Source organism: Leptodactylus fuscus, chromosome 10 (genome assembly GCF_031893055.1).
Source record: "Leptodactylus fuscus isolate aLepFus1 chromosome 10, aLepFus1.hap2, whole genome shotgun sequence".
NCBI lineage: Eukaryota > Metazoa > Chordata > Amphibia > Anura > Leptodactylidae > Leptodactylus > Leptodactylus fuscus.
The window spans coordinates 5,537,376-5,563,509 of record NC_134274.1 but is presented as its reverse complement, the minus strand read 5'-3'; the positions used below and the strand labels follow the sequence as shown (position 1 = coordinate 5,563,509).

Genomic DNA, 26,134 nt, shown 5'->3' with positions numbered 1-26,134 from the left:
ATCAGGGCTCCTAGGAACCTATCTATAAAACATAGTGTATGACACTGTCAGGGCTCCTAGGAACCTATCTATAATACATAGGGTATAACACTGTCAGGGCTCCTAGGAACCTATCTATAATACATAGTGTATAACACTGTCAGGGCTCCTAGGAACCTATCTATAATACAAAGTGTATGACACTGTCAGGGCTCCTAGGAACCTATCTATAATACATAGTGTATAACACTGTCAGGGCTCCTAGGAACCTATCTATAATACATAGTGTATGACACTGTCAGGGCTCCTAGGAACCTATCTATAATACATAGTGTATGACACTGTCAGGGCTCCTAGGAACCTATCTATAATACATAGTGTATGACACTGTCAGGGCTCCTAGGAACCTATCTATAATACATAGTGTATGACACTGTCAGGGCTCCTAGGAACCTATCTATAATACATAGTGTATAACACTGTCAGGGCTCCTAGGAACCTATCTATAATACATAGTGTATAACACTGTCAGGGCTCCTAGGAACCTATCTATAATACATAGTGTATGACACTGTCAGGGCTCCTAGGAACCTATCTATAATACATAGTGTATGACACTGTCAGGGCTCCTAGGAACCTATCTATAATACATAGTGTATGACACTGTCAGGGCTCCTAGGAACCTATCTATAATACATAGTGTATGACACTGTCAGGGCTCCTAGGAACCTATCTATAATACATAGTGTATGACACTGTCAGGGCTCCTAGGAACCTATCTATAATACATAGTGTATGACACTGTCAGGGCTCATAGGAACCTATTTATAATACATAGTGTATGACACTGTCAGGGATCCTAGGGACCTATCTATAAAACATAGTATATCACACTGTTAGGGCTCCTAGGACTATATATCTATAATAAATAGTATATAACACTGTCAGGGCTCCTAGGAACCTATCTATAATACATAGTGTATGACACTGTCAGGGCTCCTAGGAACCAATCTATAAAAAACAATTGTGCTTCATCATCTGCTGATGCTTTTACTCCTGCTGACACTTGTGGCATTGGCAGAGGAGGTGCAGCGCTGACTGACTGAGCTGTGAGTAGAGGTCACTAGGGTACACGTGCAACTAGCAGTTGTAGTGCTCTACCTAAACGCTGGGTATACAGCCTATCCTGATAATATTCTTTTTTTTCTCCTTTTTGGGAAGCAGGGAAGAGTTCCCTCATTTTTTTTTTAATAGCAAGGGTCTAAGAACACTGCCAACCAATGCTCATCCCTCGGCTTGATGCTAATGATAAACTTGCCACTGTATAAGTAGCAGAATCTGCCCCTCTTGTCAGCATGCACAAACCCAATGGCCTGCTATGGTTGGTGTTCTTGGCCGGCCGGGGTTGTCACCGTCATGATCTAAAGGTCAGACTCCTTTCCAGGCCATCCCTGTGACACATCAAGGGCTCCCTCCTCTCCCAGTCTAGACGTTCCAGTTCCTCTACCATTACAAACCTGACACAGATCCTCATCCAGCTCCATCAACACAAAGCGGTGACATTGACTAAGAGGCTTGATTCAGGCTTGTTAATTGCAAAGTCGAATGGCAGTGCTTCTCCTTATACCCATGAAACAAGAGGGAGAAGGAGGAGAAAGAGGAGTGGAAGCAATGACTTGCCCTGGTGAAGATGATGGCAGAAAACAGTCCAGGGAGTTGGATGGGCCAGGCATGGTGTTGAAACTGGGCCTGTAGAATCAAGGTGGTACCAGCACCTGGTCTTGCTGTGTTTCTGGGCTGTGCCTGCTACTGCTCAAAACATTGCCCCAGTGGGCTATGAAAACCATGTATTGTCCTTGCCCATAATTACTGCTCCGCTTGTGGACAGTGGCGGGAACCTTGTGCCTTAGCATTAGATAATAGTCTTTTAGTCCCGAATAATGAGATGAGATATTTGAGACCAGTGGAGAGTTAGGAATATTTAGGAGTGAGAATAAGTAGTAAGCCATCTGGTGTTGTGACCTTGAACCTGTTACCTCTGATCTCTAGGATTATACTGAAGATTTGAAGGTAGCTTAAATTTCCTTTTTCTTGGTTGGAAAGAAAAGTGTTGTAGAAATGGCGGCGTTACCTCAAAAGTTATACACTGCTCAAAAAATAAATAAAGGGAGCCCTCCAATAACACCTCCTAGATCTGAAGGAATGAAATCTTCGCATTGAATACTTTGGCTGAATGTGATGACAACAAAATCACACGAAAATTATCAATGGGAATCACATTTATTAACCAATGGAGGCCTGGATTTGGAGTCACCCCTAAAATTAAAGTGGAAAACCAAACTATAGGCTGATCCAACTTTGATGTAATGTCCTTAAAACCTGTCAGTATGAGGCTGAGTAGTGTGTGTGACCTCCACGGGCCTGTATGACCTCCCTACAACACCTGGACATGCTCCTGATGGGGCTGAGTAGTGTGTGTGACCTCCACGGGCCTGTATGACCTCCCTACAACACCTGGACATGCTCCTGATGAGGCTGAGTAGTGTGTGTGACCTCCACGGGCCTGTATGACCTCCCTACAACACCTGGGCATCCTCCTGATGAGGCTGAGTAGTGTGTGTGACCTCCACGTGTCTGTATGACCTCCCTACAACTCCTGGACATGCTCCTGATGAGGCTGAGTAGTGTGTGTGACCTGCACGGGCCTGTATGACCTCCCTAGAACACCTGGACATGCTCCTGATGAGGCTGAGTAGTGTGTGGGACCTCCCCTGGCCTGTATGACCTCCCTACAACGCCTGGGCATGCTCCTGATGGGGCTGAGTAGTGTGTGCGGCCTCCCCGGGCCTGTATGACCTCCCTAGAACACCTGGACATGCTCCTGATGAGGCTGAGTAGTGAGTGTGACCTCCACGGGTCTGTACGACCTCCCTACAACGCCCGGGCATGCTCCTGATGGGGCTGAGTAGTGTGTGACCTGCACGGGCCTGTATGACCTCCCTAGAGCACCTGGACATGCTCCTGATGAGGCTGAGTAGTGTGTGGGACCTCCCCTGGCCTGTATGACCTCCCTACAACGCCTGGGCATGCTCCTGATGAGGCTGAGTAGTGTGTGGGACCTCCCCTGGCCTGTATGACCTCCCTACAACGCCTGGGCATGCTCCTGATGAGGCTGAGTAGTGTGTGTGACCTCCACGGGCCTGTATGACCTCCCTACAACACCTGGACATGCTCCTGATGAGGCTGAGTAGTGTGTGCGGCCTCCACGGGCCTGTATGACCTCCCTACAACACCTGGACATGCTCCTGATGGGGCTGAGTAGTGTGTGCGGCCTCCACGGGCCTGTATGACCTCCCTACAACACCTGGACATGCTCCTGATGAGGCTGAGTAGTGTGTGACCTGCACGGGCCTGTATGACCTCCCTACAACGCCTGGACATGCTCCTGATGAGGCTGAGTAGTGTGTGGGACCTCCCCTGGCCTGTATGACCTCCCTACAACGCCTGGGCATGCTCCTGATGAGGCTGAGTAGTGTGTGTGACCTCCACATGCCTGTATGACCTCCCTACAACACCTGGACATGCTCCTGATGAGGCTGAGTAGTGTGTGTGACCTCCACGTGTCTGTATGACCTCCCTGCAACACCTGGACATGCTCCTGATGAGGCTGAGTAGTGTGTGTGACCTCCACGGGCCTGTATGACCTCCCTACAACACCTGGAAATGCTCCTGATGAGGCTGAGTAGTGTGTGTGACCTCCACGGGCCTGTATGACCTCCCTACAACGCCTGGAAATGCTCCTGATGAGGCTGAGTAGTGTGTGCGACCTCCCCGGGGCCTGTATGACCTCCCTACAACACCTGGGCATGCTCCTGATGAGGCTGAGTAGTGTGTGCGGCCTCCACGGGTCTGTATGACCTCCCTACAACGCCTGGACATGCTCCTGATGAGGCTGAGTAGTGTGTGTGACCTCCACGGGTCTGTACGACCTCCCTACAACGCCTGGGCATCCTCCTGATGAGGCTGAGTAGTGTGTGTGACCTCCACGGGTCTGTACGACCTCCCTACAACGCCTGGGCATGCTCCTGATGAGGCTGAGTAGTGTGTGCGGCCTCCACGGGCCTGTATGACCTCCCTACAACACCTGGGCATGCTCCTTTTTCTGCCACCATTTTCTGGCTGCTGTCTACCCGGAACGGGTTTGAATACTATAACTGCAATAACATTAACAAATTATGATCAAACAGACTTTCATGAAGAAAATGTTTATTTTGTCCATACAGTAGAAATCTTTACAACGTATTAAACATTTGATGGTAAGTAAGAAAAACAGATGGAACAATCTGGAGACATAAGTCTTGAAGAGCTTTAGTTGGTGGCGACGGTGTTGGAGATCCAGGAGTTGTAGTTGCAGGCCTTGGTGTAGACACCAGGATAGTTCCTGAGAGCACAGCCGTATCCCCAGGAGACAATACCCTGGAGCTGTCCATTGCAGACCACGGGGCCACCAGAGTCACCCTGAGAAGATGGAAAGTACAGTCAGATATTTGTAGAATGGATGTGGTAACAAGACCCAATGACACATTCTGTCTCCTTTAGCAACCTCTATGGATCCCAGTCACTTGAGAAACTTAAAGGGTTTTTTATGTACATTAGGTAGATTATTAATGTTAAAATAGATCCTCGGAGGCAGGGTATTGTCACTTAGCCCTCCCATGCTAACTTTATATGACATAGAAGAAACTGTTGGCACCACCCAACATGCAAATGGTAGAGAAAAGAGACAGTAGTGTATTTACCTGGCAGGAATCCCGGCCTCCTTCCACGTATCCAATACAGATCATGTTGCCGGTGATCTGTCCGGGGTAGGCATTGCTACACTGGGTAGAGGTCAAGATGGGGGCGTTCAGGCACTGGAGGAGGTCGGGGTAGTTGGCTGTGGGAAAATAAATATATGTTATAGATCTCAGCAACTCTTCTTTTGGAGTAACAGGAGGTTTTTCCTCTTAAGATAAAAATGTTCTTCCATACTGGCTTTAATATATATAGAGATGACGAAGAATAAATGAATAAGTGCCATGAAAGGCTGATTCCATGTACTCCAGGCTGGCGTCACAGATTGGCTGTGACTAACCAATCACTAATTCAATGTGTCAAATGCAAAGTAGAACAACATTAATACCATGAAGTTGTGCTATCACTTACTTCCACTGCTCAGGGTGTTGCCCCATCCGGAGATCAGACAGCTGGTGCCAGCGCCGGCACAACCAGAGGCCAGAGGCACGGTCTTGACGTAGGAGTTGAGGGTGGCGGGAGAGGCCAACTTGATCAACATGATGTCATTGTCCAGGGTTCTGGAGTTGTAGCTTCCGTGTCTGATGACTTTGGCGGAGTTGATGAACTGTTCGGTACCTTCGTTGGTGGCGATGTTGTGTTCTCCCAGTCTGACCTGAAGGCTCCTGGATGAGGACACATCGGGGAGAGTTAGATATGGATCATTGCATTTCTTTCACTTACTGTTGGATTATGGAGTATTGGATTATTTTTTAAACTAGCAAGTAAGTCCTGAAAATCTAATATGGTTGATAACATCTCATACAACTGCCTATAACGTGCGGCTGTGCATTTCTCTGGGACTCGAGGCTGTATTTTTGACCATTAGCTAGAGCTTCAGACATAATCTGGCCACATCTCTGTATGTAAGGTTAATATCATGGGACATGGTAACAGAAGCTCCTGTCTACAGACCGTGGTTCTAACAAATAACATGGAGTACTGAAGCTTCCTTGACTAGTCTCTAGATATTACTTGGGGAAAACCAGAAGAACACGATTCTACATGGACTGAGTCATCTGCTCGAGATCCTATTTGACAATTGTACTTACGACTGATAGCAGTGAGCAGCGGAGATGACCCACAAGGTGTTGATCAGAGCTCCTCCACAGAAGTGGTAGCCGGCGTTCAGGGAAGCCTGGTAGGGCACAGAGTTCTTGGAACAGGTGTACCCTCCGACGATTTTATCATCATCCTCAAAAGCAGCTGCAAGTCAAGAACATTGATGATAATATAACAAAATTTGTCAAAATAACAATTTCAGGCTTTCATCCACTTGTGAACCCATAAACCTCTTCAAGACTCACCGGCTGCTCCGAGGAGCACACAGATCAGAAGGAACTTCATGGTGGATGGGTCTTTGGTGGAGGTTGGATGGAGGTAATGATGGTATTTATATGTTCTCCTGATATCTCGGCTCCTGTACACGGCACAACTTGGCCAATAAGAGACCATATGTCTGTTAATGTATATAGGAGATAACCAGCTAGGAATAGAAGGTTTCCTCAAGCCGTGTCCTTGGTGCCTATTTTTTGTCACGTAGTCATAGTTCTAAGAATCCATAGGTAGATTTAGGCATGTAAAGTAATATCAGTATTCATAAACTTAATAAATTCTAAGATACAGAAGAGAATACATTGAGCATCGTTTGGGCAAACCGATTAGTTTTTGTTTCATGTTTGGCTGGTTCACTGCCAAGATTTGTTTGTCCAAATACATTTATATTCTAAAGTAGCCTATACTCGTGACTTCTTCTCTGTGTTGTCGGCGTCGATGATCCGCCTATATTCATTCAGGAAAGTGACTAAACACAAGCAGTTATATTCACCTGTCCTGGGCTCTGTTGTCCTCCTGAATGACGCCAGTGGTCGCCAGAAGCCTCCGTGGCCTGTGATTGTCTCACATTGGTTGAATAGGGAGCACCAACAACATGACTCTGAGATGCAATTGTCATGACTGCTGGACGCTACGATGGAGCCCTGAAGAGAGGCATTGACTAGGGTTAAGCGATCGTGATCGGAAAAGATCGGATTCCGATCCAGTAAATTTCACGATCGCAATCGGAATTCCGATCCGGATCTTTTCCAGCGGGATCAAGGTCAGAGGTTATCTCAAGATCGGCTGAACCCTATTCCTGTATATATCATTAATAGGTTTGGGATTGGGAAAGATCAGATCCCGATCGGCGATCAAACAAATTTCACAATCCCGATAGGGATCGGCTGGAAAATGATCAGAAATCGGATTTTAAAATCGATCCTGAAGTCTCAAGGTCGGCTCATCCCTAGCCTTGACTAATGAGATGGGAGTTGAGACCATCGTAGAGTTTGGAATATTTAGGGTGAGGGTTGGGAGACCAAATGGAGAGATCAGGGGTTATGGAATCGATATGGGGCTGAAAGGTCTGATATTTTACATCTACTTTGGTTCTGCCCAAATAATCATAATTTTTGGAATCCCATACATTGGCTTATTGAAGAGAAAATGGTATTACAAAAGGTTGATAAAAACAAGGGTTTGATTTCCACTTTCTTAAGTTTGTGGGGTTTGTGGATAAGAGATGTTATTGGAGATAGAGATGAAAATATATTGAGTTATTTTGTATGAACTATATAAATAAACAAAATTAGTGCAAAAAGTACAAAATTCCATATTGAGCTCGGATACAATGTTGCAGAAGAAGAGAAACAGGAAAGCAACATAAACCAACCGAAACATATAGGACAGGGAGACTGACCAGATGGTGGAAAGACCGGGCAGTGGAGGATACAACTCAGTAAGGGGTAATAGTCAAAGAGGCAGGAAGGTTGAAAGTGTGTTTGGGGGAGGTGAAGGTCAAATCCAGACCTTATAATGCCAGCTAAATCATGTGGGCTAGTGGGATTTGTGCCATGGCTACCTCTAATTCTAGAGGCAAGTCCCTGACTACAGAGTTCAAATTTATGGAGCAAACCTCTCTCTCCACTGAAGAATGGAGGGGGCTCTGTCTCGCCCCCCTTTAGTGGATTAGCAATTTAACTGCCTGAATGAGCCCAGTGACCCGGCGATATTTCCTGGGTTTGTAATCTGGAGCAGTATCGCATAGTAACATAGTCTTGGTGGAATTTTTGGTGAATATGGCAGATATCCTTGATTCCCAAAAGGGTGTCATTTTGGGGCAGATTACTCAGAGGTGCGGAGAGAAGTAGGTATAATGGAAGCAGAAAGTCCGCAGAGGTTTGCTCTGCAGGATGGACCACGATACTTTGCCACGGTGGTTTTTCCCGCACTGCTTTTTGGGATGCAACCCGCTACCTGTTTCCTTAGCCTCATAGATTTCTCTTGGATCTTGGCACACACTAAAGAAGCCATGGGAGCAAGACAAGATATGTTTGATGTCAGCTGGGGGAGAACAAGAGTCCTAGTTCCCTTTTCCACTCACCAATATAGTAAAAAAAAAAAAAGTTTTGGTTTTGTTGGGAGCCTTTGGTGAATTTTGGATCAAATCAGGTTAGTTAAGAATTGGTTCCCCCTTCTCTAATATTGAGTTTCCTAATATTACTATTACCCTACATGCCAAAATCTACCCAGATAAACCTGGAGCTATGAAGTGATAACAAAAATAGGCACCAAGGACGAGACTTAAGGAAACCTTCTATTCCTAGCTGGTTATCTCCTATACACATTAACAGACATGGTCTCTTATTGGCCAAGCTGTGTCGTGTCCAGGAGCCGAGATATCAGGAGAACATATAAATACCATCAGTACCTCCATCCAACCTCCACCAGAGACCCATCACCATGAAGTTTCTTCTGATCTGTGTGCTCCTCGGAGCAGCCGGTGAGTCTTCTTACTAACATGGCTGATAGGAGAATATGAAGACTTGAGAATCTTAATCTGACTGTTACTAAATGTTCTTGACTTGCAGCTGCTTTTGAGGATGACGATAAAATCGTCGGAGGGTACACCTGTACCAAGAACTCTGTGCCCTACCAGGCTTCCCTGAACTCCGGCTACCACTTCTGTGGAGGAGCTCTGATCAACACCTTGTGGGTCGTCTCTGCCGCTCACTGCTACAAAGCGTAAGTACAAGAGTCATATTCTATGAACTTATGTCAACCATTCTAAATTTTTAGGGCTGAGTTACCCACTAGTATAATAGAAGGTGATGATTATTGTCTTCTTTGAGCTTCTTTTTAATGCAGAGAAGACAATAGCACACCATCAAAAAATGGAATATGTAATGGAGTCTCTATCTAACTCCCCCCCGATGTGCCCTCATCCAGGAGTCTTCAGGTCAGACTGGGAGAACACAACATCGCCACCAGTGAAGGTACCGAACAGTTCATCAACTCCGCCAAAGTCATCAGACACGGAAGCTACAACTCCAGAACCCTGGACAATGATATCATGTTGATCAAGTTGGCCTCTCCCGCCACCCTCAACTCCTACGTCAAGGCCGTACCTCTGGCCTCTGGTTGTGCCGGCGCTGGCACCAGCTGTCTGATCTCCGGATGGGGCAACACCCTGAGCAGTGGAAGTAAGTGATAGCACAACTTCTACCTTCTATTATCTCCAGACCACTAACGCCAATGTCTGATCTCCTCCATAACCCTACTGGAGCTTAGTTGTCACATGAATAAGTTCCCGTGCCATGTGGTATCTGTGCTAATAGTTCATGTCCATTGACTTGCAGCAAGCATGCCCAACCTCCTGCAGTGCCTGAACGCCCCCATCCTGACCTCCACCCAATGTAGCAATGCCTACCCCGGAGAGATCACCGGCAACATGATCTGCATCGGATACCTGGAAGGTGGCAAGGATTCCTGCCAGGTAAATACTACTGAGAATCTTCCAAGCCATTTGCATGTTTGGTGCTCATGTTAGATCCTTATAATGTATGACATTATATAGTAGTGAAAAGTTTGGAGATTTAATGTCCCCACTAACTAGAGGTGGGATATAGAAGTATAGAGAGGACGGACTATATGTGTTACTAGTTTCTATTACATGGACAATCCTAGACACATATATAACTTTACTTTCTCCTTTCAGGGTGACTCTGGTGGCCCCGTGGTCTGCAATGGACAGCTCCAGGGTATTGTCTCCTGGGGATACGGCTGTGCTCTCAGGAACTATCCTGGTGTCTACACCAAGGCCTGCAACTACAACTCCTGGATCTCCAACACCATCGCCACCAACTAAAGCTCTTCACGATTTATGTCTTCAGATTGTTCCATCTGTTTTTCTTAAATTCTATCAAATGTTTAACAAATTCTGGAGATTTTTACTGTATGGACAGAATAAACTATTTCTGTTATGAAAAATGTGTTTTAAGATTTGTATCTCGGAGTGATGTCCTGCCTGCAGTTCAGTCTCCTCCAGGGTCTGATCCAGATACTTTTTTAGATCTTATCCTTCTTTCTACCATAATTCCTCAGTAGCTAGAGAGATACAATGGACAGCTAGATCAATGCAATCTCTGCCTGCTTGGGGGACCTTTTAATAGTCCTTAGCTAGAGCCATAGCCATCTCTACCTGCTGGAATACAGTATAATTATCTTAGGACTATCCTAGGACCTGCGGCTTCCCTCAACCCTCCCAAATTTGTCCTGGGAACTATATGAATGTTAGACATGAGTAATAATAGTGACCTTATCTAATCTATTGACCCCAACGTGATATGGATGTGACAAGACATAGCTGATCTCAGTTCAACACAATACCAGGACATGTGGCTTGCAGAAAATCTGGACAAGCCAATGGGACAGATAATGGACGTCACATGGTGGCATCTCACTAGGATACACGTTATGATCGGTGGCGGTGACCTCTGGGTCCTAGAGATATTGTATAACCCCATGGAATGTTTCTTAAAAGATAAGTTTCATTTCTAAGCAATACATTGTTACAATACCAAAAACTGTAACATCAAGAGAGTAAAAACTACAGTAAATTATACCGTATGACCAAAATAGTCATGAAATAATCCTGTACTATGTAAAACTATGAGAGTGAAGAAGACTGTGACACAAAGACCGAGATACAGATCTGTAGATTAGGAATCAGACCGGCGCCCCCTGTTGGAGCAGGCTGTGGTTACATCCAGGTTATTGTCAGGCAGGTCTCGGTTCTCTCAGGCTGTGTATACTTGCAGCACAGAAATACACAGCAGAGTCTGCAATGGCGGCCGATGTCCGGTGTAGAGTGGAGTTATAGATATCAGGCCGCTTTATAGACCAAGTCTGCTGAAACTCCTTCTCCATCTCTTCAGATTTGGCGTCTATGGAGAGCACCATGAGCTTCAGTCCTTGCCCTGCTTTCTGCTCGTACCAGTACATGTACAAGTAGTTGCTCTGATCTTGTTTGCATCCCATCTTCACTTCATCCCCAGCCGTCACTATCAGCAGCTTATTGTCCTGATCCACTTCTACTGCACCGAAGCCTGATGGAGACACAGAGGACAAGAAGCTAAACTGGGGCAATACTGGGCTGCCAAAGGGTGTAACACTGCAAGACGGGCTCTAAAATTACTCCAAAATAGTCCAGTGACATCTGCTGTTACCCCCGACCCAGGAGCTGACAATCCATCTACAGGATCCGACTATCCCTGACCCCAGGAACTAACAATCCATCCACAGGAGCTGAATATTCCTGACCCCAGGAGCTAACAATCTTAATACAGGAGCTCTGGCTATTCCTGACCCCAGGAGCTGACCATCCATCTACAGGAGCCAACTATTCCTGACCCCAGGAGCTAACAATCCATCTACAGGAGCTGAATATTCCTGACCCCAGGAGCTAACAATCTTAATACAGGAGCTCTGGCTATTCCTGACCCCAGGAGCTGACCATCCATCTACAGGAGCCGACTATCCCTGACCCCAAGAGCTGACAATCCATCTACAAGAACTGATTATTCCTGACTGCAAGAGCTAACAATCCATCTACAGGAGCCGACTATGCCTGACCTCAGAGCTAACATCCATCTATAGGGGCTGACTATTCCTAACCCTAGGAGCTAACAATCCATCTATAGGGGTTCTGACTATTCCTGTCCCCAGAGCTGACAATCCATCTAAAGGAGCTGACTATTCCTGACCTCAGAGCTAACAATCCATTTATAGGGGCTCTGACTATGCCTGACCCCAGGAGCTAACAATCCATCTATAGGGGCTGACTATTCCTGACCTCAGAGCTAACAATCCATTTATAGGGGCTGACTATTCCTGACCCCAGGAGCTGACAATCCATCTATAGGGGCTGACTATTCCTGACCCCAGGAATTCCTGACCTCAGAGCTAACAATCCATCTATAGGGGCTATGACTATTCCTGACCCCAGGAGCTGATAATCCATCTACAGGAGCTGACTATTCCTGGCCCTAGGAGCTAACAATCCATCTATAGGGGCTATGACTATTTCTGACCCCAGGAGCTAACAATCCATCTATAGGGGCTGACTATTTCTGACCCCAGGAGCTAACAATCCATCTATAGGGCTGACTATTCCTGACCCCAGGAGCTGACAATCCATCTATAGGGGCTCTGACTATGCCTGACCCTAGGAGCTAACAATCCATCTATAGGGGCTATGACTATTCCTGACCCCAGGAGCTGACAATCCATCTATAGGGGCTGACTATTCCTGACTCCAGGAGCTGACAATCCAGATTGGAGACCCTAATATTAATATATACACAGTATACAGTATATATAACTTGATAGGAGGGCACATGCAGAGATAAGCAGGAGCAGGATCCTCATCATCTCACTGGGGAGTCTTAAAGGAGAAGGTGATGGATTGTCTCTGTATAATCTATAGACATCTATAAGAGGAGGGTCTAGATTTCTGAGCTCAGAGCTGAGGACATTTGGCGTCTGATTCTTCGCTCGCTGTCAGTGAGATTCGTCGCCGCCTCCTGGTCATGTAAAAAAAAAATATTTCCTGTTATATTTAACTCTTGATGTTCATATGTATCAGAATTTGGAGTCAGGGGGGGGGCCATCAGGGGACAATCATTTGACTTGGGGCGAGAACCAGTCTGAAAACCAGAACCCTACAGGAAATAAGTGGTTAAACAGCCCCTGAATAATCCCTTTCTATAAAACATAATCTGTGTATATATGGAATATTCTAGAACTTTCTAATGTCATTCATGTTCCTAATGTTCACCACGTCCAATAGCTCAGATGTCAGTGAGAACGTTCCTGGTTATATTCGGAGGCAGGGACACGGCTGCAAGTGTATTCAGTATATTGTCTGCAGTTACTATATGGGCCCATACACACATCCATAGACAGATCGGTGTCTGGGCCATAGAAACCATCCACAAATTATGTCGCAGGTCGTATTCCTGTTGTATTTGCGGCACAGACTCATCCATACAGACGTATGAGAACAGATCAGTCTTCTGATTCAATGCACCATACCATTCCTTATTTTGGATATGGATGTGTGTGTTATGTAGCTTCACTATGTATGTAGATAGTCCTGCTCTCAGCTAAGAAGTGGATACAATTGTATCCAGTCTAGACAATGCTCTGTGAGCTCAACAGCCTGGACTCCAAACTGATACATTGTAGCAAACTAATACATAGCGAGTCCTGCTCTCAGTATCTGGTCTAGACAATGCTCTGTGAGCTCAACACATCAATAGCAGCTGTGGAATTCTCACTTCTAGTTTGCTACAATGTTTCAAGCGGAGGAGTAACGTGAATATCCCAAGTCTGAATGTGAGATACCCCCTATAGCTATGCCCCTGCGTCCAGGAGAGAGGGGGCAGCTGAAATATCTGTTGGAGTGTCAGACCCATGTTGTGTTGTGATGTGGGGTTCAGGGGACCCATAAGAGTAAAGTATCCACAGACAGAATGAAGATAAGATGCAGACCCCAATAGTTCAGGCTTCTCGATCTATAATACGTTTATTGTAAAGTTAACATCAGAATCCGCCTTCTGTTTATGACAACGTTACATTGTAGACGTCCTATCATAATATGTATCCGATGAAGATAAATATTTTATATTTTATTTCTGGAATTCTTTTTGTTGATCAAAATTGACATTAAAACCATCTACAAAATGCTACAAAGAAATAAAAATACATTTATTTTCTTCTAGTAATAAATGACACAATATTAATAATATGAATTTATTGATTCTATCACTGTTATTATTATTGTAGCTCAGCTCACTGTCGCCCCCTGTTGGAGCCGTCTGTCATTACGTCCAGGTTATTACCAGGCTCTCCTCCGTACTCTCAGGCTGTGTATACTGGACGCGCACAGATACGTAGCAGAGTCCTCTTTGGTTGCGGATTTTAGGGAGAGGGTAGAGCTGAGGACATCGGGCCTCTCTATAGACCATCCCTTCTTATAGTCATCCTCCATGTCTTCTGAGTTGGCGTTCAGTGAGTGCACCATCAGCTTCAGTCCTTCCTTCGGCTTCTTCTGGTACCAGAACATATTGAGGTGGTCGCTCTTATCTTGTTTGCACTTCAGCTCCAGTTTATCCTCCATCTTCCCTATCATAAGCGTCTCCTCCTGCTCCACTTGTACCGCACCGCAGCCTGGGACACAAGAGGTTAATAAATGATACACTATAATAATGTCGCCATAATATCGCTCCTATAATACAGATCACCGGTCTGCAACCTATCCTGTATAGCCTCCGATGATGAAGAAGCCCAAAATATCAGACAACTTCTGGATTACTCAGCCCATCTCGCTGGATCTTGGAGGAATTCTGGAGGAACATGTTTTAGAAATATTTAAGATGAGTAACTTACATGGGATGAAGGATGACCCTGAAAGAAGCAGAAGAAGGATCCTCATCATCACCACGAGGCGGGGGATGTATAGACTTCTATAGGGACTTCTATAGGGACTTCTATAGGGACTTCTATAGGGAGAGGTTGTGGATTCCTGTTCTTGAGATCGGGGCTGAGATTCCTTGTATAAGTGCCCCCCCCCCCTCTTCTTCTCCTCTCGGGGGGTGGGATTACTCTTGTTCTTTTGTATCAAAGCCGTTGCTAAATTGTTACATTTGTTTCCTGTTTGCTGTTGGCCATTTAACCCTTACTTATCTAATGTCATTCTGGGTCCATCTTTTTGCACTGAGATCCATGTGCTGAGCCCGGCAGCGCCCCCTGTTGGTCTATATAACGGTGACTCTCTGTAGGTTTTGTGCAGCCGGATACTCTTATATTTGCAGCTGTGTCTACTGGAAGCGCAGAGATACACGGCGGAGTCCTGATCCTCGGCCGCAGACTTGCTCAGTAAGGACTGGAGGTTCGAAGGTCTTTGCAGCCCCCAGCCGGTGTATTTCGCCTCCATATCTGTTTGGCTAGGGTCTGCTGAATACACCATGAGCTGCAAAGCTTGGCCGGGTTTCTGTTGGTACCAAATAGTGACGTAATGGTCTTTGTTTTGGTGACAGGTCATGTTCACAAACTCCCCGGGCCGGAGTATCAGGAGCCCTGGACTCTGCGTCACCTGCTCGCACCCACCTGAAATACACAACACAATGGGGTGGCCATTAGGTGGTATCAGCACCAGCAGCCTATTACTACCTAGAGGAGGAGATAAGCGTGTGTGGGCTATGTCTGGCGCCGCTTATCTATGGGTGAATCTATCTACAGGGGCCATCAGCAAAAATCTAATATCTATGGTCATCGTAAGCTCATGCCATGGGTCTACCTTCATGGATTGTATTATAATGGCCATTTTCTGGTGGACGCACATTCTTGTTCCCATCTACAGTCTGCAAACTCATCCTGAGCTAATGATGATCACAGCTGAGGGTTTGTTACAGTATGAACCATCCTCTGTCACAGCCAGGACTTCAGGATGATACATTATACCAGCGCTGATACATTGTAACAAACCGGCCAAGAGATTTGTTCTGCTCAGAGAATTGTCTGGACAGATTTGTATCTTCGGTTATGACAATATTTGGTCTATATAAGATTTGCAGCCTCGGGATGTAAATGAGAATATTCACTGACAGCAAGCAGAGATCTGTATACAGGCGAGGACTGGAGACAAAGTATATGAGAATGTTCCAGAATGTTACACGTTACACGCATGAAACTCATAAAGAGCCCAGGAAATTAGGGACTCCGCACGTTATTAACCCTTACCTTGCAGAATGCCCAGCAGCAGAATCAGGAGAATCTGATTATTCATGGTACCGGCCCTTTAAATATCTTGCTAGAAATAGAACGTCAGTTTCTTAAATGACCTGTAAGTAGAAGGATTTACGTGAGATCTCTCCTTTATATCCTCGGCTTATGATCCATCGTGGTCGCGTCTGTGCTTTGTATCATTGATGAAACCATTTTGTTTCCTGTTCCCTCCCACCGCAGGATCGGTACGGTTATTCCATGTGGTATCCGAGCTGACGGATAAGAAATATTGGGGTCACATCAGACGCTACACAGTTACTTACAGCTATGACTACAAGTCAACCGTATTCTGAAGATATTCTCTAGGTTCTAGAAGAAAACACAACTTTGCACAATGTAACGTCATGGGATTCCCGTACTAGTGGATTCAACTTTATTGGGGTCCCTTATAAACAGCCCCCCTACAAGCCCCGGGATCTGGGTACAAGAGCGGCCGAGGTTTCCTAGGTCAGGTCTACACATCTTATGTCTCCTATATCACATTGTTGTACGTATCACATGCTATATCCAGACTATATACCGTCTGAGATGTGATATTATAATTACATAGCGCCCCCTGTAGGCTCAATCTAGAATCTTCTATCACTGTCACTCTTAAAGGTTTTCTGCTCGCTGCTGCATTGCTCTATGTAACTGTGTTTACTGGCGGCACAATAATACACGGCAGAGAGGTCGTCCCTATCCTCAGACAAGGTCAAGGTCACGTTTGTGGTTTCAGGCCTACTCGCAGTCCAGTCCTTGAAGTCGTCTTCCATTTTAGCTTCTCCGGCTCCGGTGGAGTAAAGCATCAGCTTCAGACCTTGTTGGGGCTTGTGCTGGTACCAAAACATGGCAATGTAGGTGGCATCATTATACTGACAATGGAGGGCGACGGGGGCCCCCGGATTCTTTATTAACAATTTGGGGTGCTGAGAAATTTGAAATTGTTGAGAAAAACCTGAAGAAGAGTGAAAATGAGAGGAGATGGTTTAATTGTGCACCTTATGGTAATAAATAATTATTTATCAGATGGGAGGATTATAGATGGTGACTATGGTCTGCAGTTATCGGAGGTCAAATAATGGGAAATAGTCTCAGGAAAGTCCATTAATTCAACAAATACAGGCAGAAATAATAAGTAATAATAAGTAATAAGTAATAATAATAATAATAATAAGGAATAATACTTTTATTATAACAATATAATAATATAATTAAAATATAATTAGAATAATAATTTAATTAAAATAATATATACTTTTATTATAATAACAATATAATAATAATAAATATTAAATGATAATAATAATAATAATAATAATAATAATAATAATAATAATAATAATAATAATAATAATAATAATAATAATAATCAAAAGCTAAATAATAAAACAAACTTTTGATCTAAACTTTTGGCCTCACCTGATAGAATATTCAGACCCACGAGTATCAGGACTTTGTACATTCTCATGTTCCTCTTATGATATTTTTATGGATATAATTTATATTTCATTAGTTACTGTCGTTCTCTATAAACACAATGTAACAAAAACTTAAAGCCCCGAAAACCAAAGTGTGACCTTGTCTTTCCCCCTCACCTTGTTAGTTATAGGGACGTGTAATGTTTCCTGTCTCCTCCCATAGTTATATGTGACTGTACAGTATACAGCACATGTGCGGCTCTATGGTATATGTCACTGCATCTCCATATGTCGTGTTACCAGGGATCACATAAGAGGATGAAACATTTACAAGAAAACCTGCAAAATCCTCAGTATCACTGTATGTTACATTATAAAAGGCAATTTTTTTATTATTATTATTATTATTATTATTATTATTATTATTATTATTATTATTATTATTATTATTATTTATCATTGTTATTTAGTTTATTGTTATTGTTATTCTTTATTATTGTTGTTTGTTTATTTTATTTATTATTATTATTGTTGTTATTATTATTTTAATATTATTTATTATTTATTTTATTTATTATTATTACTGTGATTATTATTATTATTATTATTATTATTATTATTATTATTATTATTATTATTCTGTTTATGTGAATACAGACAGCCTGTTATATTGTACATAGTCCGGATTCTCTTATTCCTCCTCCTATATTTGTGGATTTCTTCTCCTCCACCACCCCCATTATTGCCTGTACCTGATACTAAGTATTAAGGGTTACGTTGCGGAATAACATCCTGGAACCCTCCTGATACATTTAGTCCCTATATGAGGGGTGACCGGGTTACTTTGTGAGCTCTGCTGCCCCTATAGGCAGGTCTGTGTAATGCACCATCTTTTCTAGGTTTAGGATAGGCTGTGCCTTAGGTCTCTATGGCTGTGATACTGGAAGCGCAGAAATACCCGGCGGAGTCCTGACCTTCTGCTTTGTCCTTCTTCAGTTGTGATTTCTTGGCATCTTCTTTAGTCATCGTCCAGTTTTTCCCATATTCGTTCTCCATAGTCGGTGTGTTTGATCCTATGGACATGGCCATGAGTGTGAAGCCTTGTCCTGCTCTCTGCTGGTACCAGTACATATTATACGTGCCGCTGGTGTCATCATGCTCACACGAGAGCGACACCTTGTCCCCAGCATAAAGTACAAGATACTTCTGGTCCTGAGTCACTTCCACGGCCCAACACAGACCTGCCGGGGCAAAAGGAGGGCAAAGACTATTGTGAGTGGGGGGATTAACCCTTGTCTGTAACATTTAGTAATAAAACAATAAATTTGTAATAAAATGTATCAATAGTTTTTCTTTAATTTGCAACAATTTATACAGTAATAATTATCATGTATTATTATTATTATTATTATTATTATTATTATTATTATTATTTCTACCAGTATACATCCAGAATATCCTTCTATAGACACAAATCCACTTACATAGCAGAACTTCCAGGGAGAGCAGAACAATCCCTGATCTCATGACTGTACTGGCGCTGGTGCCGCTGTTACCTGTGAGTCAGTAAAGGAGAAAAAATATCAAAAACATACAAATGTACAATAGAAAATGAATAATTTCTTCAAAAGTAAAAAAATATAAAAAATGCACAAAAACGTAGCAATCCCTCTAAGTCTTGTAGTGTCAGGTCCTTACAGTGAAGGCTGGGAGAAATATCGGCCGCTCATCCCATCCTTACTGTTTTTTACCTTCTACCTCCCCCTGCTGTACTGTGTGTAATAGGAGACTGGTAACTCTAAATCCCGCCCCCTTAACTAAACCATGCCCCCTTGGCTACGTCCAGCCCCCTTGACTAAACCATTCCCCATTGAGTAAGTCCGACCCCCTAGACTAAACACTGTCTCTTGACTAAACCCTGACCCCTTGACTAAGTGCTGTCCCCTTGACTAAACCCTGTCCCCTTGACTAAGTCCCACCCCCTTGACTAAACCCTTCCTTTTGACTAAACCCTACCCCCTTGACTAAGTCCTGTCCCCTTCACTAAACCCTTCCCCTTGACTAAACCCTGCCCCTTGACTAAACCCTGCCCCTTGACTAAACCCTGCCCCTTGACTAAACCCTGACCCCTTGACTAAGTCCAGTCCCCTTGACTAAACCCTGACCCCTTGACTAAGTCCAGTCCCCTTGACTAAACCCTGACCCCTTGACTATAATCTGCCCTCCTAGACCTCTATTCACCAAATAAGGCAATGTCTTAAAGGTACACTTAAAGGAACCGCCTTGTCAGAGTGTAACCTATTGTTTCATTTATTGCAGTTTTTATGTTGCACATAGTTTAGAAAAATGGAGAAAAAGAAACCTCTGCTGTAAATATAATGGACCTGTCCTTTAACTTATACAATCCCATAATAAGTGACATAGATGTGATGAGGGGGGAGGGGACCAGAATAAAAGGGTTAATTATATAAACCATGTCAGAGACAATTGTGCTATATTATGTAGACGCAGCGCCCCCTGGAGGCCCAACCTTGTGCCATAAACACCCAGCGCAGGTTTTATGTCGGCCGCCGCTCGGCTTCTTGTGTCTGTGATAACTTGATGCGCAGAAATACACGGCCGAATCCTCAGGGGTTGCTTTGCTACGTCTTAGGACGGATCCCTTAACATCAGGACGCTGAAGACTCCACCAGACCTGGAACTTATTTTCCATGGTGGAATCATTTACGGCACTAGACCGGGCCATGAGCTCCAGACCTCCCCCGAATATTTGCTGGTACCAGGACATGGTGTAGGTTCCGGTCGTGTCGCTGTGTTCACAATGGAGACCGATGGATTCTCCGACTTCTAGAAGGACGAGCTTCACGTCTTGTTTTACTGTCACCTCCTGACCTAGACCTGTGAGAAGAAGCAAAGACAATGAAGGAGATGATGAGAAGGTCCAAAGTGTTACAAAGTATCTCAGAGGCTTCCATCACCCTTGTCCGTCCTCCTTTGTCTTCTTTAGGAAAATACTTAGTGTAAGATCTTACATGTAAGAAAGTGCAAGACGATGATAAGAAGGATTGGTCCCATTGCTGACTCTTTATAGTAGATCTTCCATTTCTGTAGGAGTCACAACTCTGTCCTAAATCTAGATCAGGTTCCTCTTGTGTCCTCACCTAGGACTGAACTTACAGATCTCCTGTATAAAGTCCATACGTGTCATCTCCTTTTTAGAGATCCACCCCTATAGATGTTTGGTCGTCCTTCAGAGATGATGTAGCAGACATGGGCACGGCGAGGGGCGAGGCAGAATAGAGGAGGGGCAACAGATATATCATGCCATCATCTTCATCTTCTCATCTCTGTTTCTCTCATGTACTTTTTAGAATGCCCCTCTGACCCCGCTGTCCAACATGTACAAGGCGCCCTGTGGGAACCCTCTAGTGTGTGCCTTAGAGAGATCCCCCATAGTAGATAGGGGTGAGCCAACTTACTCATAATGAGTCAGGTTCCCTGCAAATTTTCCAAAAATTTTGGGTTTTTGAATCTGTTGCCCCCCCTGCTGATCAAATATTTAGGTCATCCTGGACCTCTCTTTTAAGATTTCACATTAAACCCATCTCCCCAGGTCTGCGGTCACAGTTCTCAGCAGCTGCTTCCTCTGTATCTGGTCATGTAGCGCCCTCTACAGGTCGGTGCCACTTCCTGAGCCCTGCAGGTTTTATGCCGGCGGTGACTTAACCTTTAGCGTCTGTGATAACTGACTGCACAGAAATACACGGCCGAGTCTTCAGAGCGAGGATTCGGACACTTAAGAATGGAGTTTGTATCTTGAGGTCGCTCCATTTGCCACGAAACACTGAAATTGTTCTCAGGAGTAAAAGTATTTACTGAAAGAGACATCCCCATGAGCTCGAGACCTCTCCCTGATCTCTGCCGATACCAGTACATATAATACAAGACCCCTGACTGCCCTGTGTAGGTACAATGAAGGGCAAGGGATTGTCCCACTTGGAGAACTTCAGCTCTTTTGTCTTGAGTGACCGTCACGTCCTGGCCCAAACCTGTGAACGGAAGGTGGTGAGAACATTACTGGAGGCTTCTAAGGAGTCTGAACTGTCCTCAACCCCAACATCAATTGTGTCTACTGAGTCTACTCTCTTCTTCTATATCTTCTTACATGTAAATAAGTTCATGGTGAAGATCAGGAGCTCCGGCCTCATGTTGTCGCCTTTTCTGATGTATTTACAATATATACAGTATCTCAGCTCTTTCCTGAAGATGTTCTATCTCTTTAGGTGCTCGGCTTTCGGTGACGTCCCTTCATGTCATTTCCTGTTCTACCCATAGATTGTCCTTATACAGATGTGCGCCTTGTCTAGAGACACAAATGGTGGAAGCCAAATGTAGGAACTCCCAGCAATAGCAAAAACCAAGGTCAAAGGGCTAGTTCACACGTGAACTGCCCGCGCGGGTTTTGACACAGAGAGAGACGCGGCGAGCCGCGTCTCTCTCTTGTCAAAACCCGCCCGCCGCGACCATCGCGGTCGCGGCTTTCACCTCCGCTGTCGGCTCAAATGAATGAGCCGACATAGGAGGGAGCTGCAGCCGGGCGGAAGCCGTGCGGCGCAGCCCGCGCGGCTTCCGCCTGAAGAAAGAGCATGTCGCTTCTTTTCTCCGCTAGCAGCAGCTCGCCGCTAGCGGAGAAAAGAAGCCCGGCGGTCTCCATAGACCACCATTATAAGGGGAGGTTTTGGACGCGAAATCCGCTGTCAAAAACCTCCCCTTCTACTCACGTGTGAACTAGCCCAAAGACTCCAGAATCTCCTCTTGCTGACTTGTCTGTATCATGTGTCAGAACTCACTAATACTATCTCAGTGACGTCAGAACTCACTAATACTATCTCAGTGACATCAGAACTCACTAATACTATCTCAGTGACATCAGAACTCACTAATACTATCTGAGTGACATCAGAACTCACTAATACTATCTCAGTGACGTCAGAACTCACTAATACTATCTGAGTGACATCAGAACTCACTAATACTATCTCAGTGACATCAGAACTCACTAATACTATCTAAGTGACATCAGAACTCACTAATACTATCTCAATGACATCAGAACTCACTAATACTATCTCAGTGATGTCAGAACTCACTAATACTATCTCAGCGACGTCAGAACTCACTAATACTATCTCAGTGACATCAGAACTCACTAATATTGTCCGAATGATATCAGGACTCGCTAATACTATCTGAGTGACATCAGAACTCACTAATACTATGTCAGTGATGTCACAACTCACTAATACTATCTCAATGATATCAGGACTCACTAATACTATCTCAGTGACATCAGAACTCACTAATACTATGTCAGTGATGTCACAACTCACTAATACTATCTCAGTGACATCAGAGCTCACTAATACTATCTCAGTGACATCAGAACTCACTAATACTATCTCAGTGACATCAGAAATCACTAATACTATGTCAGTGATGTCACAACTCACTAATACTATCTCAATGATATCAGGACTCACTAATACTATCTCAGTGACATCAGAACTCACTAATACTATCTCAATGATATCAGGACTCACTAATACTATCTCAGTGACATCAGAACTCACTAATACTATCTGAGTGACATCAGAACTCACTAATACTATCTCAGTGACATCAGAACTCACTAATACTATCTCAATGATATCAGGACTCACTAATACTATCTCAGTGACATCAGAACTCACTAATACTATCTGAGTGACATCAGAACTCACTAATACTATCTCAATGATATCAGGACTCACTAATACTATCTCAGTGACATCAGAACTCACTAATACTATCTGAGTGACATCAGAACTCACTAACACTATCTCAATGATTTCAGGACTCACTAATACTATCTGAGTGACATCAGAACTCACTAATACTATCTCAGTGACATCAGAACTCACTAATACTATCTCAGTGACATCAGAACTCACTAATACTATCTCAGTGACATCAGAACTCACTAATACTATCTCAGTGACATCAGAACTCACTAATACTATCTGAGTGACATCAGAACTCACTAATACTATCTCAGTGACATCAGAACTCACTAACACTATCTCAATGATTTCAGGACTCACTAATACTATCTGAGTGACATCACAACTCACTAATACTATGTCACATGCTCAGTAGCCCAATCCCATTACCCAGATCACCTTGTACACAGGTAGCCAAGTTTTTTGCTGTTGTGAGCCATTAAAAATTAATTGCCGTGGAAGCAAGTGTTACATATAATTGGGGAGATTTATTTAGACTGGGGCAAGATGAAACTGAATTACTAAGGGGCTCCATTAATAATTCAGGTGCACTTATGGGGATCGGGGGATCCCAGCAATGGGTATTTTTCTGGCACAGTCTGTAGAGTGTGATGTGAACATTTACACTGATAGTGAATAATTTAACCCTGTGTGTCCTCTATAATTGACCCGCAGCGCCCTCCAGAGGCCATGTGGCTCACTGGTTCTCATTTCCATAAATCCTATCTACAATGTGCGGCAGGTTTTGTGTTGGCTCTGGCTCAGCTTTTTGTGGCTGTGTACACTTGCTGCACAGTAATACACAGCCGAGTGCTCAGAGGTTGCTTCATTACACTGGAGAGAAGACCTTGTCGCCTCAGACCTCTTCATGCTCCAGGAGCTCTGAAACTTTCCTTCCACAGTTTGGTCATTTTCGGAGTAGGAGTAAGCCATGATCTCCAGCGCTCCTGATTTCTGCTGGTACCAGTACATGTTATAGGTGGCAGATGTTCCGCTGTATTCACATTGCAAAGTTGTGGAATTTCCCATAATGACTATTGCAAACCTTTTGTCTTGAGTGACCGTCAGCTCCTGGCCGAGACCTGAGGAGAGACAACAAGAATATCCCTGAAAGTGTCAGTAACTGATACAAGTCTGTACAATGTATCTCCACGTCCCCTGCCCCAATGTCTGAGATCAGATCTCTATAAATAATCTCCATCACATTCATCAGGAGGATTAAGTTCTTACAGGTAAGGAAGCTCAAGGTGAAGACCAAGACGCGTTGTCTCATTGTTTAGTCTTATTCTGATGACCATCTACATTAATACCGTAACGTCCTCCCCATCTGATGGTGAAGGTCCTTCTCGTCTCCTCACTTTAAGGTCTTCAGGATCTCATTTACATAATTTATTCCTGTAACTTCCTGTTAGATCTTAGTCGTGAAATCAACCAATGATGATCAACCAAAGAGTCTCATTTTTAGAAAGATCAGATATCTGAGACATCATAACGGGAAGTGTTTCTTGTACAATGTTGTGACAAATTTTTGTTTTTAAAAACTTTTTAAAGTTTTTCTCTGGGCAGTAATTTGGAGGAGCACGATTACTGGTCATTATGGGGTCACTATGGAGCATTATACTATATGGGGGTCACTATGGAGCATTATACTATATGGGGGTCACTATGGAGCATTATACTATATGGGGGTCACTATGGAGCATTATACTATATGGGGTCACTATGGAGCATTATACTATATGGGGGTCACTATGGAGCATTATACTATATGGGAGTCACTATGGAGCATTATACTATATGGGGTCACTATGGAGCATTATACTATAAGGAGTCACTATGGAGCATTATACTATATGGGGGTCACTATGGAGCATTATACTATATGGGGGTCACTATGGAGCATTATACTATATGGGGGTCACTATGGAGCATTATACTATATGGGGGTCACTATGGAGCATTATACTATATGGGGTCACTATGGAGCATTATACTATATGGGGGTCACTATGGAGCATTATACTATATGGGGGTCACTATGGAGCATTATACTATATGGGGTCACTATGGAGCATTATACTATATGGGGTCACTATGGAGCATTATACTATATGGGGGTCACTGTGGAGCATTATACTATATGGGGGTCACCATGGAGCATTATACTAAATGGGGTCACTATGGAGCATTATACTATATGGGGTCACTGTGGAGCATTATACTATATGAGGTCACTATGGAGCATTATACTATATGGGAGTCACTATGGAGCATTATACTATATGGAGGTCACTATGGAGCATTATACTATATGGGAGTCACTATGGAGCATTATACTATATGGGGGTCACTATGGAGCATTATACTATATGGGGGTCACTATGGAGCATTATACTATATGGAGGTCATTATGGAGCATTATACTATATGGGAGTCACTATGGAGCATTATACTATATGGGAGTCACTATGGAGCATTATACTATATGGGGGTCTCTATGGAGCATTATACTATATGGGAGTCACTATGGAGCATTATACTATATGGGAGTCACTATGGAGTATTATACTATATGGGGGTCACTATGGAGCATTATACTATATAGAGGTCACTATGGAGCATTATACTATATGGGGGTCACTATGGAGCATTATACTATATGGGGTCACTATGGAGCATTATACTATATGGAGGTCACTATGGAGCATTATACTATATGGGGGTCACTATGGAGCATTATACTATATGGAGGTCACTATGGAGCATTATACTATATGGGAGTCACTGTGGAGCATTATACTATATGGGGGTCACTATGGAGCATTATACTATATGGGGGTCACTATGGAGCATTATACTATATGGGGGTCACTATGGAGCATTATACTATATGGGGGTCACTATGGAGCATTATACTATATGGGGTCACTATGGAGC

The 26,134-nt window shown here is 43.9% G+C and overlaps 3 protein-coding genes across 3 annotated transcripts in view; 1 reads left to right on the top strand and 2 right to left on the bottom strand.

Annotated features, from left to right (window-relative positions):
• LOC142182861 (M1-specific T cell receptor beta chain-like) overlaps positions 1 to 12,561 on the bottom strand; it is a 142,974-nt gene extending 130,413 nt beyond the window's left edge. The window contains exons 1-2 of the mRNA XM_075257634.1: positions 12,513 to 12,561; positions 10,944 to 11,237 (exon numbers count right to left, since the gene is read on the bottom strand). Of these exons, the coding sequence (XP_075113735.1) occupies positions 10,944 to 11,237; positions 12,513 to 12,561 (343 nt within the window). The remainder of the gene's footprint in view (positions 1 to 10,943; positions 11,238 to 12,512) is intronic.
• On the bottom strand, positions 4,348 to 6,159 carry LOC142182875 (trypsin-like). Its single transcript, XM_075257649.1, has 5 exons — positions 6,120 to 6,159; positions 5,865 to 6,018; positions 5,185 to 5,438; positions 4,779 to 4,915; positions 4,348 to 4,497 (listed from the first exon to the last, which is right to left on the bottom strand). Exons 1-5 carry the CDS (start codon positions 6,157 to 6,159, stop codon positions 4,348 to 4,350), a joined length of 735 nt encoding a protein of 244 aa, XP_075113750.1.
• LOC142183119 (trypsin-like) lies at positions 9,059 to 10,083 on the top strand (the record flags this gene model as incomplete). Its single annotated transcript, XM_075258039.1, has 3 exons — positions 9,059 to 9,332; positions 9,489 to 9,625; positions 9,848 to 10,083. Coding segments are annotated over 3 exons (561 nt in total), but the record flags the coding sequence as incomplete, so codon positions are not given.
• Positions 12,562 to 26,134: the final 13,573 nt, after the last annotated feature.

Excerpts from the sequence above, each read along its gene's own strand:
- LOC142182875 (XM_075257649.1), bottom strand. The coding sequence starts at position 6,159 with ATGAAGTTCCTTCTGATCTGTGTGCTCCTCGGAGCAGCCG. Across the intron at positions 6,019-6,119 it reads TGTGCTCCTCGGAGCAGCCG|CTGCTTTTGAGGATGATGAT; the intron begins GTGAGTCTTGAA and ends CTTGACTTGCAG. Across the intron at positions 5,439-5,864 it reads GCTGCTCACTGCTATCAGTC|GAGCCTTCAGGTCAGACTGG; the intron begins GTAAGTACAATT and ends GTCCTCATCCAG.